The sequence below is a fragment of the Dendropsophus ebraccatus genome, chromosome 4 (assembly GCF_027789765.1).
Source record: "Dendropsophus ebraccatus isolate aDenEbr1 chromosome 4, aDenEbr1.pat, whole genome shotgun sequence".
NCBI lineage: Eukaryota > Metazoa > Chordata > Amphibia > Anura > Hylidae > Dendropsophus > Dendropsophus ebraccatus.
The window spans coordinates 44,689,706-44,708,656 of NC_091457.1; the positions used below are offsets into that span (position 1 = coordinate 44,689,706).

Genomic DNA, 18,951 nt, shown 5'->3' on the forward strand with positions numbered 1-18,951 from the left:
CATGGTTTATTCATTTTAGTGTGGTTGTCACAATTGGTGTCTAGCATATCTAGTTGGCAAGAATTTATCACAAGAAAACATTTTAATAAAAAAAATAAATAAATAAATTGCCTTGTGCTAATATTAGTTTAACAAAGGAGTGGTAACATGCCCTACTCCTTTCCAGTATGTCAATTTATAGGACATAGCTCCAAGCATGAGCACTGCTCAGTATGGCACATGATTCATGTCAGAAGGACTTGAGCCTGATTGGGGGATCAGTGTGGGTCAGGGGAGTTGCTCCTTTTGTTTTAGTGCGGTTGGGGCCATTAACTACTACTGCCAAAGCAAAGTTAAAAAAAAAATATATTTTTATTTTTGCATTGTAATGTTTGTTCCTTTAAAAAAAAAAAAAAAAAATCAGCATGTTTGTGCTGATATGGTTCTCTGCGACAGTGTAGAGCTACTGTGAGGCTCCGTATTTAGCCATGTGGCCTGTATCGCTGCTTATGAAAGCAAAGGGGTGGTCATGCAGCATATGACAGACAGAATTGTTTCTAAAATCAATAGGAGCAATTAACGTTTGAACCACAGGAGAGATTGCAAATCTATCAACAGAAAGTTGCTTTGTGTTCAGCACCATGAAGAACATGCTAAGTAGCTGTAGATCATGGGGAAGGGAATGTTCCCAATTGTAGTTGCAACTTTGTGTTGATAACTTTTGAATCACATGATATTACAAAGTTTGTTTTGTTTGCACTCATTACAGCATGTAGTTATTTCCTAAATTTGTCAGTCCCTTACAAAATCCTGGATATCTTTTGAAAGTGTCTGTCAACCCTTTGTAGCCCCTCTGTTCCACAATCACCCCCTCCACGATGGTGGCTGTTCTTTCAAACTACTCCCAAGGGCTTTTTTTTTCTTTTCCAGCTACCCTCATGGCCCACTAAAACTTTAAAGTCACCATGAGGCTGGGTGTACCATAATGCCATTTAAAGGGTTTCTATTTGCTTCTGGTGCCTGACAGCAATAAGGGGGTGACACGACCCCTCTGCTGCCACCACAGTTTGTGTTTGAAACTGCAGGACTATAAGCAATGCAGTTCCTGTTGTCCTGGTATGTTCTAGGGCTGCTACACAGGGCTAAAAAGGGCAAGATGCCGCCTATGTACTGTACATTATATATAGTATATGAGGAGGGGGGGGGGGGGGGGTCTACCGGACACACCAATTGTTTAAGGTACCCTCTTTCCAGTGTCTGCAAGAATATACAGTACATGGCGGGTAGCATCCTGCTCTTTTTAGCACTGTGCAGCAACACTATAACATAGCAGGAGCCTTTTTGTGCACGTTATGGACGGGGAAGGTGAGTAATAGATTTGTTCCCCACCCGGCATTGTGTGTCAATATCATGTCGGCAGTGAGAAAACTTTGTACTGCGGCACTATAATGACAGCAATGACAACTCAAAGAGTTTCCTTGCTGATGGCATGATATTGACACATCAGGCCAGGTGGGGAATGAATCCATTACTCACCTTCCCCGGTGGGGAATGAATCCATTACTCACCTTCCCCATCTGCAATATTGCGGACGTGTTAATGCTCCTTTAAGAAAACTGTCCTCATTTTTCTTCATTCAGTAGTGGTTGAATCTAAGACTTTGGCCTCAAGGGAAATAAGTTCAAAAGTCTTGGCCTTTTCAAGCCTTTCCAGCAGTCTTTGAAATACCAGTAACAATATGACCGCATTAATCAAACTATTTTCTTCTGTTTGATTTCTAATATATGTAAATCAAATAAGCAATCAGAAATGAAATTCCACCTTACCCCAGGACAAAAAAAGGTAAAATCTTGGCCACCAGGTGTCTCACTTCCCTCTAAACTGCTGTCCACTGCCTGTTAAGGAAATTCTGTCCCTAGCATCAGAAACATTAAAAATTGGTGGCAGAAAAAGACCACTTGATATATCTAGTCTGCTCTTTCAGTATTTCCTTAGTAGTGTTTATCCAGTGCATGGTTACATTCTGTTATTAAAGGGGTAGTGCAGCGTTTAATCACTAAATAACTCATTACAAAGTTCTACAACTTTTGTAATGTGTGTTAAGTGAATGGCCCCCTTCCCCGTGTTTCCCTCACCCTGGAAGTGTGGTGCATCATACTTACGTATTCGCTGTCAACCCCGGCCACCATCTTGGATTGACGAAGTCATCGACCCAAGATGGCGGCCGGGGGGTGTGAGGGATGGCTGGAGAGGTCTGGCTGGCCTTCCGAAGTTGACAGCGAATACGTAAGTGTGATGCACCACACTTCCCGGGGGGGGGGACACGGGGAAGAGGGCTATTCACTTAAATAACACAGTTGTATAACTTTGTAATGTTATTTAGTGAATAAATATTAAACGTAGCACTACCCCTTTAAAGTTACCAACCATGTGTGCTGGAAGTTTGTTCCAAGTATCTACTACTTTTTCAGGAAAGTAATATTTTCTCACATTGCTTCTGGTCTTTTCCCCAACTAACCTCTAATTGTCTTTTTTTTTTTTGTTTTTGAGTTTGGTTTCTTTTTTTTTTTTTCCTTCCTGAACCTTATTAAGTGCTTTAACAGTGTTTCCCTTTAAAGGTGTTATTCAGCATTACAAAAACATTGCCATTTTCTTCCAGAGACAGAACTACTCTTGTCACCAGTTTGGGTGGGGTCTGCACATTAGTTCCATTGAAGTGAATGGAGCTTAATTGCAAACCACACCTGAACTGGAGACAAGAGTCATGTTGTCTCTGGAAGCAAGTGGCCATGTTTTTGTAATGCTGAATAACCCCTTTAAACATCAGCAGATTAGACAAATCTAACCTGCTGATATGTTCCTACAGCACAGGAGATGCTAAGGATGAAGGAATGTTTCTTACTTTCATCTTCAGAGCAGTTAGTTGTGTGTTCCATGGTCTGGTGCGGCTGTTAGCACTGCCAGTCTCCATAACACCACTCCTGCCTGCTTTGTTCATTATCATTAGAAAGGAGTGGGCAGTGCTACTAATGGTCTCATTGGACTGAGGAGCACACGACTAACGGCACTGAGGAAGAAGGTAAGAAACATACCTTCCTCTTAATCTCCTATGCAATAGGGACAGATTAGAAGGTTACATTTGTCTATCCTTTAAAGGTTTTGATCATGTTCTCCTTTATCTTTTTACCCTCCAAACTATACAGATTCATATCCTTAAAGTGAATGTACTATCAGTTACCTACCAAACCGCCTATATTACTTGCAATCATATTAAAAATAGGACCTAGAACAGACCTTTTTGGCACATCACTTAAAACTGATCTGCCCAGAAGAAACACCATTAACAACTCCTCTCTGATAAGAGATGAGCGAATTGCTTTGTTTGATCAGTGCTCAGCTCCTTGCCACTCCTTCCAGGGAAAAGCTGAATCTAATCCTGGAAAACTACTTCCAGTTTTCAAGAATTGGTTCCAACTTTTCCCAAGCACCCAGGGTGGAGTGCTTTGCTGCATTGAGCTGAATGATGTGTTTATCTCTACCTCTATCTATCCTTCAGCCAACAACAAATCCACTGAACTATCTGGAGCTTAAAGTGTCACTGTCGTGAATTTTTTTTTTTGCAGAAATCAATAGTCCAGGCGATTTTAAGAAACTTTGTAATTGGGTTTATTATCCGAAAAATGCATTTTTATCATGAAAAAGCAGTTTGAAGCTCTCCCCCTGTCTTCATTGTTCTCCTATGGAGAGAGCTAAAGAAAAGACCAAAACAGGACAACAAAGAGTTAATCTACAAATCCCTCACCCGTTATCTGTTCTGACCATCACCACTGACCTCAGATTACAGCTGTCACCCAGCTCCGTGCCTGTAATCCTCTGTTATCTGCTTTCTGCTGCCGGCTAACTCCCTCCTTCCTCCTCCCCCCTCCCCTCTCCCTAGAGCAGACAGGGTACGACTCCTGCAACAAGTCACAATTTTCAGATTTTTCAGAGTGGATGAAAAAGAGGAAGGAGGGGGGGACCTGGGAAAAGGCTTTTTACATGCAGATAATGGCAGATTTGGCTAATAAACCCAATTACAAAGTTTCTTAAAATCGCCTGGACTATTGATTTCTGCAAAAAAAAAAAAATACGACAGTGACTCTTTAACCCTTTGAGGACCAGGCCCAAAATGACCCAGTGGATCGCGCAAATTTTGATCTTAGTGTTTCCGGTTTTCCCTCCTCCCCTTCTAAGAGCTCCAGCACTCTCAGTTTTTTATCTACAGGGCCATGTAAGGGCTTACAGGAATAGTTGTACTTTGTAATGGCGTCATTCATTTTACCATAACATGTATGATGGAATTCCAAATATATTATTTATGAAGATATAAATTGGTGAAATCGCAAAAAAGAATGCAATATGGTAACGTTTGGGGGGTTCCTGTGTCTACGTAATGCACTATATGGTAAAAGCGACATGATACCATTACTCTATAGGTCAGTACGAACACAACCATATGCAGGTTTACGCAGATTCTCTAATGTTATATATTTTTTTTTAAATGAAATCCTTTTTTTTGGCAATTAATTATAAATAAAATGGGACTATTGTGACGCTTATAACGGTTTTATTTTTTCACCTACGGGGCTGTATGGGGTGTCATTTTTTCCGCCATGATCTCTAGTTTTTATTAATACCACATTTGTGAAGATCGGACGTTTTGATCACTTTTTATTAATTTTTTTATATATATAATGTAACATAAAATCGGTAATCCGCGCACTTTTTTTCCCTCTTTTCGTGTACGCCGTTTACCGTTCGCAATGACGCTTGTTATATTTTAATAGATCGGACAATTACGCACGCTACGGTATATTATATGTTTATCTATTTATTTATTTTTATATGTTTTATTTATATAATGGGAAAGGGGGGTGATTTCAACTTTTATTGGGGGAGGGGCTTTGGGGTAGTGTGTTAGTGTTTTTAACTTTTTTTTTTTTACACATTTGAAGTCCCTTTGGGGGACTTTTACATTCACTACTTGGATTTTTACACTGATGAATGCTATGCCATAGGCATAGCATTGATCAGTGTTATCGGCGCTCTGCTCATTGAGCCTGCCTGTGCAGGCTCAGTGTAGCAGATCGCCGATCGGACCGCATGGAGGCAGGTGAGAGAGCTCCGGCGGTCCGTTTTACCGATCGGGACCCCCGCAGTCACACTGCGGGGGTCCCGATCGGTAAGTGACAGGGGACTCCCCCTGTCACTTACACTTAAACGCCGCGGTCGCGCCGCGATCGCGGCGTTTAAGGACTTAATGACACGCGGCAGCGCGATCGCTGCAGCGTGTCATTACCGGTGAGGTCCCGGCTGCTGATTGCAGCCGGCCCCCACCTGCTATGAAGCGCGCTCCGCTCCGGAGCGCGCTTCATAGCGTGAGAAACACCCAGGGCGTACAGTTACGCCCTAGGTCGTCTGGGGACAGACTTCCATGGCGTAACTATACGCCCTGGGTCGTCTAAGGGTTAAAGGCGTACTCTGGCGCTGATAAAAAAAAACCATAAACATAGTTTTTACACTTACCATCCCTCCAGAGTCTGTCTCCATTCGAATTTTCTGCTGTTTGCAGGTCCCTGAGGCTTCCCCCCCCCCTTTCCTTCCTGGTTTGGGCTTTCCCATGATGCACTTTGTCTCCTGTGATGTGTAACTGACTCTGTAAAACTGTTAGATGGTTTACATCTTGTTCAGCCAATCAGAGCTGAGCAACCTGTATCATCTGACAAAGGGAGGCTGGCCTAACGGGGCTTAGACCTGCCTACCTCTTGATGATGTCATTGTCACAAAATGGCTGCCACAGAGCAGCCTGTGGTCAACAGTCATTAGGTAAGAATGAGTTTACATCACTTCCTGGTAGGGGATTGAGGGAGAAAAGACAGGGAAGGAGGTCAGATAGGTTAGTGAAGCATTTTACAAAGTTATATAACTTTGTAATGTGCTTCAATTACTGGAAAAAAAGCCCTTGCTGGAGTATTTATTTTAAGTCCAATTTTCTCTAACTTCTCTGTTAGCGGTTTATGGGGAACTGTAGCATAGGCTTTGCTGAAGTAAATATAGGCGATATTCACAGCACCACCTTCATCCAGCACTTTTGTGACATAAACAAATCAATGACATTAGTCTGACATGATCTGCCCTCAATAGAAGAGTTTCCATAATTTGTACTATTACTACAGATGTTAAGCTAACTTGCCTGTAGTTACTTGGCTCTTTACTACCCTGCTTGAGGCTGGGTATAACATTGGCTGTTTTCCAATCATCAGGAAGATCTCCTGTTAGGAGGGATTGGTTATACAGATCTGTGAGGGAGAGCAATCACAGATTTGAGTTCTTTAAGAACCTTGGGGTGGACACTATCTGGGTCCATTGCTTTATTCAACTTTAAATAGACAAGTTCCTCTTCAAAACATTGGGGCTAAACCCATACTGTGATTGTGAAGGCCTCTTTCTGAAAACACTGAGCAGAAGTAGCTATTCATATGGCTTACCTAAATCAATAAAGTAATACTGCTGCTATTCATCATCTTCCTGTCACTTATATACACTGCTCAAAAAAAATAGGGAACACTAACACATCCTAGAAATGAATGAATGAAATTCATTAAATATTTTGTTCTGTACAAAGTTGAATGTGCTGACAACATCACACAAAAGTAATCAATAGAAATCAAATTTATTAACCATTGGGGGCCTGGATTTAGAGTCACAAAATTAAAGTGGTAAAAACACACTACAGGCTGATCCAATTTTGATGTAATGGCCTTAAACCAAGTCAAAATGAGGCTCAGTATTGTGTGTGGATTCCACGTGCCTGTATGACCTCCCTAGAACACCTGGGCATGCTCCTGAAGGATCGTCTCCCAGACCTGAACTAAAGCATCCGCCAACTCCTGGACAGTCTGTGTTGTGACGACGGTGGATAGAGTGAGACATGATGTCCCAAATGTGCTTAATCGCATTCAGGTCTGGGGAACGGGCAGGCCAGTCCAAAGCTTCAATGCCTTCATCTTGCAAGAACTGCTGACACACTCCATCCACATGAGGTCTAGCATTGTCCTGCATTAGAAGCAACTTAGGGCCAACTGCACCAGCATTTGGTCTCACAAGAGGTCTGAGGATCTCATCTTGGTACCTAATGGCAGTCAGGCTACCTCTGGCGAGCATATGGAGGGCTGTGAAGCCCTCCAAAGAAATGCCACCCCACTAGAGATGAGCGAATCAGGTTCCAGTCCATCCGAACCCGAACAAACGGCATTTGATTAGCGCTGGCTGCTGAAGTTGGATAAAGCCCTAAGGCTATGTGGAAAATGGATATAGTCATTGGCTGTATCCATGTTTTCCAGACAACCTTACAGCTTTATCCAAGTTCAGCAGCCCCCGCTAATCAAATGCCGATTGTTCGGGTTCAGATGGACTCAAACCCAAACCCGGTTCGCTCATCTCTACACCCCACACCATTATTGACCCACTGCCAAACCAGACTTGTTGAAGGCTGTTACAGGCATCAAATTTCTCTCCATGGTGTCTCCAGACTCTTTTACGTGCTCAGTTTGAACCCGCTGTTTTTATCTGTAAAGAGCACAAGGCGCCAGTGGCAAATTCGCCAGACCTGGTGTTCTCTGGTAAATGCCAAGCGTCCTGCACAGTGTTGTGCTGTGAGTACAACCCCCATCTGTGGAGGTCGGGCCCTCATACCATCCTCATGGAGTCGGTTTCTAATTGTTTGTGCAGAAACATGCAAATTTGTGGCCTGCTGGAGGTTATTTTGTAGGGCTCTGGCAGTGCTCCTGTTCTTTCTTGCACATAGGTGGAGTTAGCGGTCCTGTTGCTGGGTTGTTGCCCTCTTACAGCCTCCTCCACATCTCCTGGTGTAATGGCCTGTCTCCTGGTAGCGCCTCTGGACATTACGCTGACAGACACAGCAAACCTTGCCACAGCTCGCATTAATGTGCCATCCTGGATGAGCTGCACTACCTGAGCCACTTGTGTGGGTTGTAGAGTCCGTCTCATGCTACCAAAAGTGTGAAATCACCACCAACATTCAAAAGTGACCAAAACATCAGCCAGAAAGCATAGGTACTGAGAAGTGGACTGTGGTCCCCACCTGCAGAACTACTCCTTTATTTAGTGTGTCTTTCTATTTGCCAATTATTTCCACCTGTTGTCTATTCTATTTGCACAACTGCATGTTAAATTGATTGTCAGTGTTGCTTCCTAAGTGGACAGTTTGATTTCACAAAAGTTTGATTTACTTTGAGTTACATTGTGGTGTTTAAGCGTTCTCTTTATTTTTTTGAGCAGTGTATCTGAAGAAGGTGTGAATGTCCCCCTTCCCCGTGTCCCCTCCCCCTCCCCACTTTTTTTCTTTCATTGATAGGTTGTGTTGGATATTACTTAAAGCGCAACTATAAAATATTTTTTCAATTTAGTTTTAGTTAGTTTAGGCCATTATAAGAATTTTTGCAATTTAGATTAATTACGTAAATTGAACCGTTTTTTAAATATATGAAGCAGAATGTCCCCTTAGCTGTGTGTTTGTCTCTCTGCTACTTGTGCAAAACTGTCCTGGTGTCTGGTGACAGGTCAAACACCGGAGCACTGGACGGCAGCCCCCTCCTCTGCAGCTCAGGCTCCTCTCTGGTATCTCTGAGTGTTATGGCCCCCTCCCCCGACTCCTGCACTTTCTTTCTATGTGCTCTGCTATCTGTAAGAGCACACAGACAGAGGAGGGCTCCGGTCCCCTCCCTCCTCCTCCGGTCAGTCTGACACCCTTTCAGTGCTGGTGCTCTCCTGTAGTAAGCAGGAGAGCAATGCTGTCCTATGTGCTCCTGTCAGGTATCACATAGAGGGAAGAGTGCTGTGCTCCCCCAGCCCCCACTCCCCTGCATAGTGTCCCACACCTTACTGTAATGCAACCCTGTATCTAATCACACTGTGTGGGATACCACCTACAGGGGTGCTGTATCTAATCCTACCGTGCAGTGTGTGAGATACCATCTGCTATGATGCTGTATCTAATCCCACCGTCCAGTGTGTGCGGTACCATCTGCTATGATGCTGTATCTAATCCCATTGTCCAGTGTGAGTGATACCAACTGCTATGATGCTGTATCTAATCCCACCGTCCAGTGTGTGTGTGATACCATCTGCTATGATGCTGTATCTAATCCCATTGTCCAGTGTGAGTGATAACATCTGCTATGATGCTGTATCTAATCCTACCATCCAGTGTGTGCAATACCATCTGCTATGATGCTGTATCTAATCCCACCGTCCAGTGTGTGCGATACCATCTGCTATGATGCTGTATCTAATCCCACCGTCCAGTGTGTGCGATACCATCTGCTATGATGCTGTATCTAATCCCACCGTCCAGTGTGTGCGATACCATCTGCTATGATGCTGTATCTAATCCCACGGTCCAGTGTGTGTGATACCATCTGCTATGATGCTGTATCTAATCCCACCGTCCAGTGTGTGCGATACCATCTGCTATGATGCTGTATCTAATCCCACCGTCCAGTGTGTGCGATACCATCTGCTATGATGCTGTATCTAATCCTACCGTCCAGTGTGTGCGATACCATCTGCTATGATGCTGTATCTAATCCCACCGTCCAGTGTGTGCGATACCATCTGCTATGATGCTGTATCTAATCCCACCGCCCAGTGTGTGCGATACCATCTGCTATGATGCTGTATCTAATCCTACCGTCCAGTGTGTGCGATACCATCTGCTATGATGCTGTATCTAATCCCACCGTCCAGTGTGTGCGATACCATCTGCTATGATGCTGTATCTAATCCCACCGTCCAGTGTGTGCAATACCATCTGCTATGATGCTGTATCTAATCCCACCGTCCAGTGTGTGCGATATCATCTGCTATGATGCTGTATCTAATCCTACCGTCTAGTGTGTGCGATACCATCTGCTATGATGCTGTATCTAATCCCACCGTCCAGTGTGTGCGATACCATCTGCTATGATGCTGTATCTAATCCCACCGTCCAGTGTGCGGTACCATCTGCTATGATGCTGTATCTAATCCCACTGTCCAGTGTGTGCGATACCATCTGCTATGATGCTGTATCTAATCCCACCGTCCAGTGTGCGGTACCATCTGCTATGATGCTGTACCTAATCCCACCGTCCAGTGTGTGCGATACCATCTGCTATGGCGCTGGTCAGCAGCCAGTGGATGGAGGTACCCAGCAAGATGAGAGAGATAGGGAGGCCACGCCCACTTTCAGACAGGAGGAGACCACGCCCACTATCTCTCAGCCAGGAGAAAAATTCATTTATTATTCTGAGCCAAACAACTGGGGATATCTCAGTTTAGGGCTCTTTTTAAAGGGTAACACGTGGGCTTTTTAATTGAGAAATTTCATTTTTTGGCTACTGAAATTATAGTTACGCTTTAAAAGCATGACCTGACTAATAAGTGCTGCAAAAATATAGGTTTAGAAATTGATTAATTCTAGTCTCTGTTAGGCAGCCTACCTGGCTGCAGCTTATCTCTGTCAGATCAAAGGGCTCAGGCAGTGATTTTCCATCATGCCTGACCCCTATCTCCACCGATATCATTTGTCGGTGGCTGTGCTGAATGTTCCTGTGTATAAGGAGGATGGGAGCGATATTGAAGGTCTATGGCCATCTCAACAGAAGAGACCAGTCTGAGGGATCTATTTGTCCTGAATGTAGATGTCATACAATGAAACTTGATAGATTTTCGTAAGTTATTGCAGTATTGATTATATAGCACAACTGTGTTATCTTTCATGTAGTGTAAATATGGCATCGACAGCCCTTACCTTCATCCATTAATGATCAACCTATTGTTTGTCTTCCGTTGGCTCCTCTCCTATTAGCTTATCTTTTAGCCTTTGCTCCATTTCACAACAATCTCCTTTTTTTATCTGGAAAACAGGGATTTGCTACAGAGAATGACTTCATGTGTCATTATTGGCTTTGGAAAGTCCTAAATCCAAAAAGGAAAGTAAAATAACCTATGTCAATTACTCCTCCTCTTCCTCCAACCGTTTAATTCCACAGCTTCACCGACAGTATCGCCACTATCAAGTCGCTAGACACTCTTTTTCTTTTGGAAAATGGAAACCCAGGAAGATTTTTCCACTCAACAGGTTGAAAAACTGAAGTCGTCCCTTTATTATGATGGCAGCAAAGATGAAGAGTCACTAAAGGTAGAGATGATGCCTCTTAAAGAAACACTCATACAAGTGGAGTCCACCAAGGTGACCGTTGCACCTGATCAAGCTCCTGTAAGAGATCACGTTATCTGGTCCATACTTAACACTTTCTACATGAACTTCTGCTGCCTCGGACTTGTTGCACTTATCTTTTCTGTCAAGGTGAGTAGAACACAACTATGGTTGCCAACATGATTATATGAGAGAACCAGATGTTTGCCCTGACTGACTACATGTACAGTGCCAGGTTATATTGAGCACTATAGACAGTGACAACCTAGAGAGTGCTGATCTCAGGTTATGCTGGGAGTTGTAGCTCTGAAAAGGTTTATTAAAAGTGGAGAAGTTTCCCATCCCAACCAATCAGCATTCACAACTTTTTTTTGCTCGATTTTAATAAATCTTTCTAGTGGATTTTAATGCATGTATATTTCTCCATATATATTTGGAAAAGCAAAATCATGTATGGCCCAGTCTCACCTTCTCCAACATCTGCTGAAAAAAATCTATAGCAAATTATACAGGATCTGAAAATGCATGTCCTCTGAAAATATATGTGCCACTTCTCAATGCCCAGTCATCATCTGTATTATACATGTCACAAAATAATTGCCTCACCTAAACTTAATGGGAGTTTTTTTTATTAAGAGTGGGTTTCATACTGACATTTGTCCAAGTGTAATGTGCCCCAAAAAATTGTTTACTACAAAAAAAAACTCTTTAAAATGCATGTATGTGCCCTTCATTTTAGATTTGTAACCAAAATTAGGGGCATATTAAGCGGGGTGTGGTAATAATAATAATAATAATAATAATAATAATAATAATAATAATAATTTTTATTTATATAGCGCCAACAGATTCCGCAGCACTTTGCAATTCTGGGGGTACATACAAAAATCAGACATTACAGAGATACATATAGTTATCCATACATGAGGAGTGAGGGCCCTGCTCGCATGCATGAGCTTACAGAAAATACTTTTTTATATTCAATTTTACTTTGCATAAATAGGTATTTATGTTATTATTATTTCCTTTCTTGTGTTTATTCCCTTCCATTACTGTTTCAATCTTTTCAGATTCGTAGGAACATAAGCCAGAGCTAAGAGACACTCTGTAAAGCTGGCTATATATATATATATATATATATATATATATATATATATATATATATATATATATTCATTCTCATTCAGCCAGCATCTTTTTATCCTGATTCAGGCAAGTGTTTTTGTGTTCTCAACAGAGAGAGGCGCCATAAAGGCATCGAGCAGCTGAAATCCAACATGTCCGATCCTTCTCTCTTCAGACAGATGAGAATTGGGAAACACCTTATCTATTTTATGCATTAAAGATCAAATGGGTGACACCATCTTTTATTCAGTAGAGATTCTGGGTGCTTTCCATAAAAACCTGCATGCCACATTAATTTCCTCGGCTCACCAGTGCTGTTAGAGGCCCTATTTATCATCAGGGAAACTAGGTAAAACCTTGTCCACAAGTCCCTGGGGCTGATGGCCTCTCAGTAGGGGTGTTTCAACAGCCAAGAAAATCTCTCTTACTAACCTTGTTGGAGGTCTTTCATGAAGCGAGGTAACAGCGTCTTACTGGCCTATATCTTTATAAACAGTGGATCAGGTTTTAGCCAAGGCTGTAGCCTGCAGATTAATGACAGTAGATCACAGATTGTGTTTCTGGCAAGCAATGCCTGACCAAGGAGTGGCCACCAATCTCTGCTGCTTGTTTCTGAATCTTCAACTTAGTGAACTATTCTTTGGTCATTCATAAAAAATTCCAGACCATTCAACCATAAACACTAAGGTGGACATTTATTAAGTCCGGCGTTTCCTGCGTCAGGCTTGAAAATGCCCCCCAGCGCCAACACTTTGTTGATTTATATAGAGACGCACTGCCTCTACATAAATACAGTGCACACCAATGTGTGCACCGAGGACACCTACGCCAGCTCAGAGTTTCCTTATCATTTTTCGACGTGAAAAAATATAAATTAAGCGGACCCAGATTCCACGCCACCGTTCCACCCACTCCACAACCACTCCCCACCCCCCTGGCGCATCAGGCGGAAAATGTCCCGATGTGAAAATTTATTCACATCTGGCCATTTTCTGACAAAAAATACCTTTTTAGGATGATAAATGTCCCCCTTAGACTTTTCTAATGACAAGGTTTGTCTTTTTGGGAGGCTGTGGGCATCCGATATGTAGCTCCATCTGTGAACTAAATACCCTAATTTTGATATTTATAAAACAGCATTTTACCAAAAAATGGTGCACAGGATACACATTAAAGGTAAAATCATGATCTGTTTAAAGGGGCCTATTAGCAGGTTGAAGGTTTCCATTTAAAAGGAATCTCTCACCATGCAAATGCCATCTAATCTATCAGCATCATGTTATAGAACAGAAAGAGCTAATCATATATCTTTTGGAGGAAAAGTTTCAATGTAACTTGTTGGTTGAAATATCCAATAAATCAGACTGAAGAAACAATGTGACAGGTTCCCTTTTTTAAGGGAATCTGTCAGGTCCGTACCAGGTACAGAGATGCAGACACAGGCAGATAGGAGATATGGAGATAAAACAAACGATTTGTCTTTGCCTTTGTCTTTGCTGATGGCCCTTTACACTGTTATTAACTTCAGTTTTTCCTTGGAGGCTCAAGGGCCACAGAAGTGATGCTGAGCCACAACATGCAGACCTTTTCCACCCCACACCCTCCCTGTGTTGATTAATTGATGTTCACATTTATGACTTATAGCTTAATTTTCACTGATGTGCTATTTGTGTGAGAAGTATGGCCTCTCACAATATGTTTGGTACATGGAGTTTATAGGACACCAACATTACTGCAAAAAAATTTGTGCTTGCGACTCTTGTCCACAGTCCGTATTTCTCCAGCTGATATTAGCGATATGTTCTGGTCTTGTACTTGGCCTTTTCTGAAGTAGCGTCTTATTCTATATATCCTGAATCCTTCAGCTGCAGATCCCAATAGGAGCATTGGTTTGTGTGTTTGGGGAGGAAATCCTGGGGAGGATAAAAATTTCAAACTTGCAATGCATTCTGTATCGGTAGATGGGGCACCATCCTATTAATGGGACCACTGTGGTATGAAAAGGGAAGCATATGGTTTAAATCAGTCATGTCAAACTCTGGCCCACGGGCCAAATCTTGCCGGTGGTGCCATTATTTTTAGCCCGCCAGGCAATTCAGAGTTTGAATTACATCTGGCCCGCCATGGCTACTATATAGGAGTCTATGGGGAGGGCTGACTACTATAAGACTATGGGGGAGGGCTGGCTACTATATGACACTACTGGGGAGGGCTGGCCACTATATAAGAGACTATGGGGGAGGGCTGGCCACTATATAAGAGACTATGGGGGAAGGCTGGCTACTATATAAGAGACTACGGGGGAGGGCTGGCTACTATATGACACTACTGGGGAGGGCTGGCCACTATATAAGAGACTATGGGGGAGGGCTGGCCACTATATAAGAGACTATGGGGGAAGGTTGGCTACTATATAAGAGACTACGGGGGAGGGCTGGCTACTATATGAGACTACAGGTGAGGGCTGACTACTATATGAGACTACTGGGGAGGGCTGGCTACTATATAAGAATATTAGGGAGGACTGGCTACTATATAAGAGACTATGGGGGAAGGCTGGCTACTATATGAGACTACTGGGTAAGGCTGGCTACTATATAAGAGGCTACGGGGGAGGGCTGGCTACTATATGAGACTACTGGGGAGGGCTGCCTACCATATAAGAGACTACGGGGGAGGGCTGGCTACTATATAAGAATATTAGGGAGGGCTGGCTACTATATAACAGACTATGGGGGAGGGCTGGCTACTATATGAGACTACTGGGGAGGGCTGGCTACTATATAAGAGACTATGGGGGAGGGCTGGCTACTATATAAGAGACTATGGGGGAGGGCTAGCTACTATATAAAAGACTATGGGGGAGGGCTGGCTACTATATGAGACTATGGGAGAGGGCTGGCTACTATTAAGGCACTATTGGGACAGCTGGCTAATATGTGGGGCAATTTTGGTTGGGTTGGCTACAACATGGGGCAATATTGGGGGGGTTGGCTATTACACGGGTTTGGGTTTAATCATATCATAGCAATTTATCATTTCATTTATCATGTGCACAGGGCTGGGAGACGTACACTACTGACAGTGCCAAGAACACTGCATGCTGCTCTGACAGTGCCAGGACCGCTGAATTCGCGCTTCAATAATTAACAAGGTTGGCCCGCGACTTTGTTCAATATTTAAATTTTGGCCCACTGTGTATTTGAGTTTGACACCCCTGGTTTAAATGGTCTGTGGAGGAATTATCATGGCACTTCTTAACCTCTTTTGTGGTTTCTATAATAGTTATAGGTTTAGCCTTAAAGGGGTTGTACAGTTTAAAACTTTTTTCTCCCTTGCTGTCCCTTTCCCAAAGTTATACATACCACCCAAGTGCCTCCAGTTCCTGTCTGGTCATTTTCCCTGAGTTTGACCCCCTCTCCAGTGAGTTCCTTATTTCTAAAAAATTCTATTTGTGTTGTCTTAATACACAATAGTGTCCTCCATTTTGTCCTCCAATACATCACACAACGTTTCATGGCATTGGGCAGACCTGGCAGTGAGAGTCTTTTCTGATTGGTCCCCTTCCTCAGGGCTAATTTCAATATCTGGGCATCTGAATAGAAAACCGTCTACGGTGGCCCCAAAACTTAGCGGATCACAGCAAAAATTGACAGGGGGGACTTATGTATGCTCCAGCTACTACGCCTGCATTTTTTAAAAAAAATTGCATACAGTTAAACATCCTCTTTAAGGATTTCTTTGTCTTCTCAAGTACTTTAACTAGGTTCAAAAATGAATCTGCTTTCTCTGCTGCTGATTTGATTTGATATAAGCAATATGCTCCCTATAATATAAAAAAAAAAATGAAGCAGGGACGCTTGCATGTGCGGTGAGATCCTTTAAAAACTTATTAAGAATCAATACAGCTCTGTATTGCTCACCAACATCAGTAATTAATACAGCGTTAAGGTAGATGGGGAGCTGCCACCACCCTCCGGAACACCCTCCTGGGGCCGGTAAGTAGATCAACAGGATGGAAGTAGACAAATGGATGGCTTCCAAAGGCGCTCCTACCCTTTAGGATCTAGAAAAGGCTGAATCCAACAGAAAGTGAACAGCAACTCTTTTATTGGTAAAATGGACAAAGCGTTTCAAGGAACTTATTGGTGCCCTCTTCATCAGGACCTGATAAAGAGGGCACCAATAAGTCCCTTGAAACAAGATGCCCATTACGGCATACCCAACAATGGCATATATTGTTGAGCTATGAGGTTTACTAGGGACTGAGTGGATGGAATACTGTCTTTGTATAGTTTTTATAAATTATGTATTTCTTGTTCATTTTTCTGCAGTCTCGGGATCAGAAATTGGTTGGAAATCATAATGGAGCCAGAAGCTATGGAGCCACGGCCCGTTCCTTAAACATTGCATCTTCAGTCCTGACCATAGTCTGGTTCCTGATCACAATAACCATCATTTATTTCAATCTCATTCACCTGAGGAATACTATTAGGGGCTGGTTGGGGATGTAAAAACTGTAACACAAAACATAGCATCTCTATGTTTTCTAGGATCTGATCTGCCCAAGACTGATGGTTTTGAGAGCATTGAGATATATGCACAGGGGGTAGTTTTCATAAATGTATATGTTCTTGGTTTTGTGATTGGTTGTGATGAACAATGAATATACAGGGCTGTATTTGTTACTAAGCCCTGGTGGTCCAGTACCTAGGGGGAATCTATCTATCTATCTATCTAATTATTATTATATATATTATATATTTTTTTTTAACCCCCTGGTGAAATTTCTACTAAAACTTTAGTCATTGGAGGACGTAGGCACACTGCATTACAGTGAAGCCAGTGGCTAATCGGTAAACTATGTTGGCACAAAGGGAAGACACTGTTTTGAAGGTGGGACAGGGTGAGTTGATTCCTGTGGACTCTCAGAGCCTTAGAGTTCCCTTTATGTGACTTGATTGACAGCAGAGTATAGCTTAGAGATCGGCGCTCACTTGCCTTTTTGGGCCGCTGTATTATTCATGTGCCCATTTAAATACAGTAAGTGGCTGCACATCCCCTGTTTACAGAGATGTCCGTTCAATAACAATGATTTTACTGCCCGTCGATTATTGGGTTAAATGAGCGTTACTAGGAAAGCTTGTTTGCAATAATCAGCCTGTGGGGCCTTTACGTAGTAAATGTGAGGCTTCCCACTTATCGCTAAATGCAAGACACTAGAGTGCCAGCTTCTGCTGTTACTGCCACTCTTCACAATCCCAGCAACTTCTACAGCCTGTACAGCCACAGAAATCACAGTCACTGCAAACACTATAAGAAGTGTGAGGCCTTAAACCATATGTTTAACTTGCTTTGCTCTTTGGCCTCATTCATATTAATGTATGTCATAGGGATCCATTATATGGTGCCAGTAGGTGGCTATGGAGCCATATCATTTCTCTGTATTGAGAAACAGATTTGTTGCATGCTTTATTACATATGATATCATGCATGTGTGATCACCTATAGAATTGCATCCAGGGAAGAATAATTGCCCCCATGGAGGTACCGTACAGCAGCACTCACTGGTCTATATTTTGTGTGCCACCTTATATAAGGTCTATGCACTTAAGTAAATGAGCCTTTGTATTTTTATCTACCAGCATAAAAAGGTCATCTGGTCTTATGTAATAAAGTTTGTATTTTGGTTCCTCATCATTTGCCATTTCTTTTTTTGTTGTGAATGAAAATTGTATAGGGAGCCCTGCATATGGGCACAATTACTGCTGGAGACATGTTTGAAGGCACATCCTAAGGGCCCTGTTACACGTGATAGAGGGGCGTAAATTGAAATGGCTGGGCCCCATAGCAAACTTTAGATTGGTGCCCCCCCCTCCAACTGACCACTAAGCCGTCAAGTCTAGTCATATCTGTAAGGGCTCGTCAGGAGTGCTTGTAGTTAAAGGGACATTTGCAGAGTCTGGGAGGGCTGCTTGGCCTTCTGATGCTGCAAATTATGACAGCTCAGGGGGCCTAGCGTATTGCAGGAGCAGGCAACAGGGCCCCCTAATGCGGTGGGCCCCATAGCAGCCGCTATGGCTGCTTCAGTGTACAGTGGTAAGGCAGACGAACAACATATATGGACAAAGAGGGGCGCTAATATAGTGTAGCATAAACAATAACAGTGGGAAAATTACTTGTAAGATGACCAAACTAACCTGGTGGTGTTGTGCAAATCATAAGCACAACACTAGTCGGCGTTTTTGTTGGGTTAGTCCGCTGCCTGGCCTCTGGTTCTCTGCTCCTGGGACCCGTCCTGATGCCAAAGCACGAAAATTCAGTTTGGAATTGACCATTGGACCATACATACAGCCACGGCGCAGGACTCACAAAATAACTGCAAGGACCTCACAGGTGTCCATCTTGGGCGTTTATTCACACTAGGCTTAAAAATGAGCGACGCGTTTCGGTGTCGGACTGACACCTTTATCAAGCTCCTATATACAATAACATACATTTTACATTTAACATCTGCTGAACGAATAGCGCTTAACCATAACACATGGGGCATACAGTTCACAGCACATGTTGACCAAGAAAATGAT

At 42.9% G+C, this 18,951-nt stretch overlaps 1 protein-coding gene across 1 annotated transcript; it reads left to right on the forward strand.

Annotated features, from left to right (window-relative positions):
• The first annotated feature begins 10,929 nt into the window (after positions 1-10,929).
• On the forward strand, positions 10,930-18,061 carry LOC138789618 (dispanin subfamily A member 2b-like). The gene is made up of 2 exons (XM_069968351.1): positions 10,930-11,389; positions 16,699-18,061. Exons 1-2 carry the CDS (start codon positions 11,129-11,131, stop codon positions 16,876-16,878), a joined length of 441 nt encoding a protein of 146 aa, XP_069824452.1. The 5' UTR covers positions 10,930-11,128; the 3' UTR covers positions 16,879-18,061.
• The last annotated feature ends 890 nt before the right edge of the window (positions 18,062-18,951 follow it).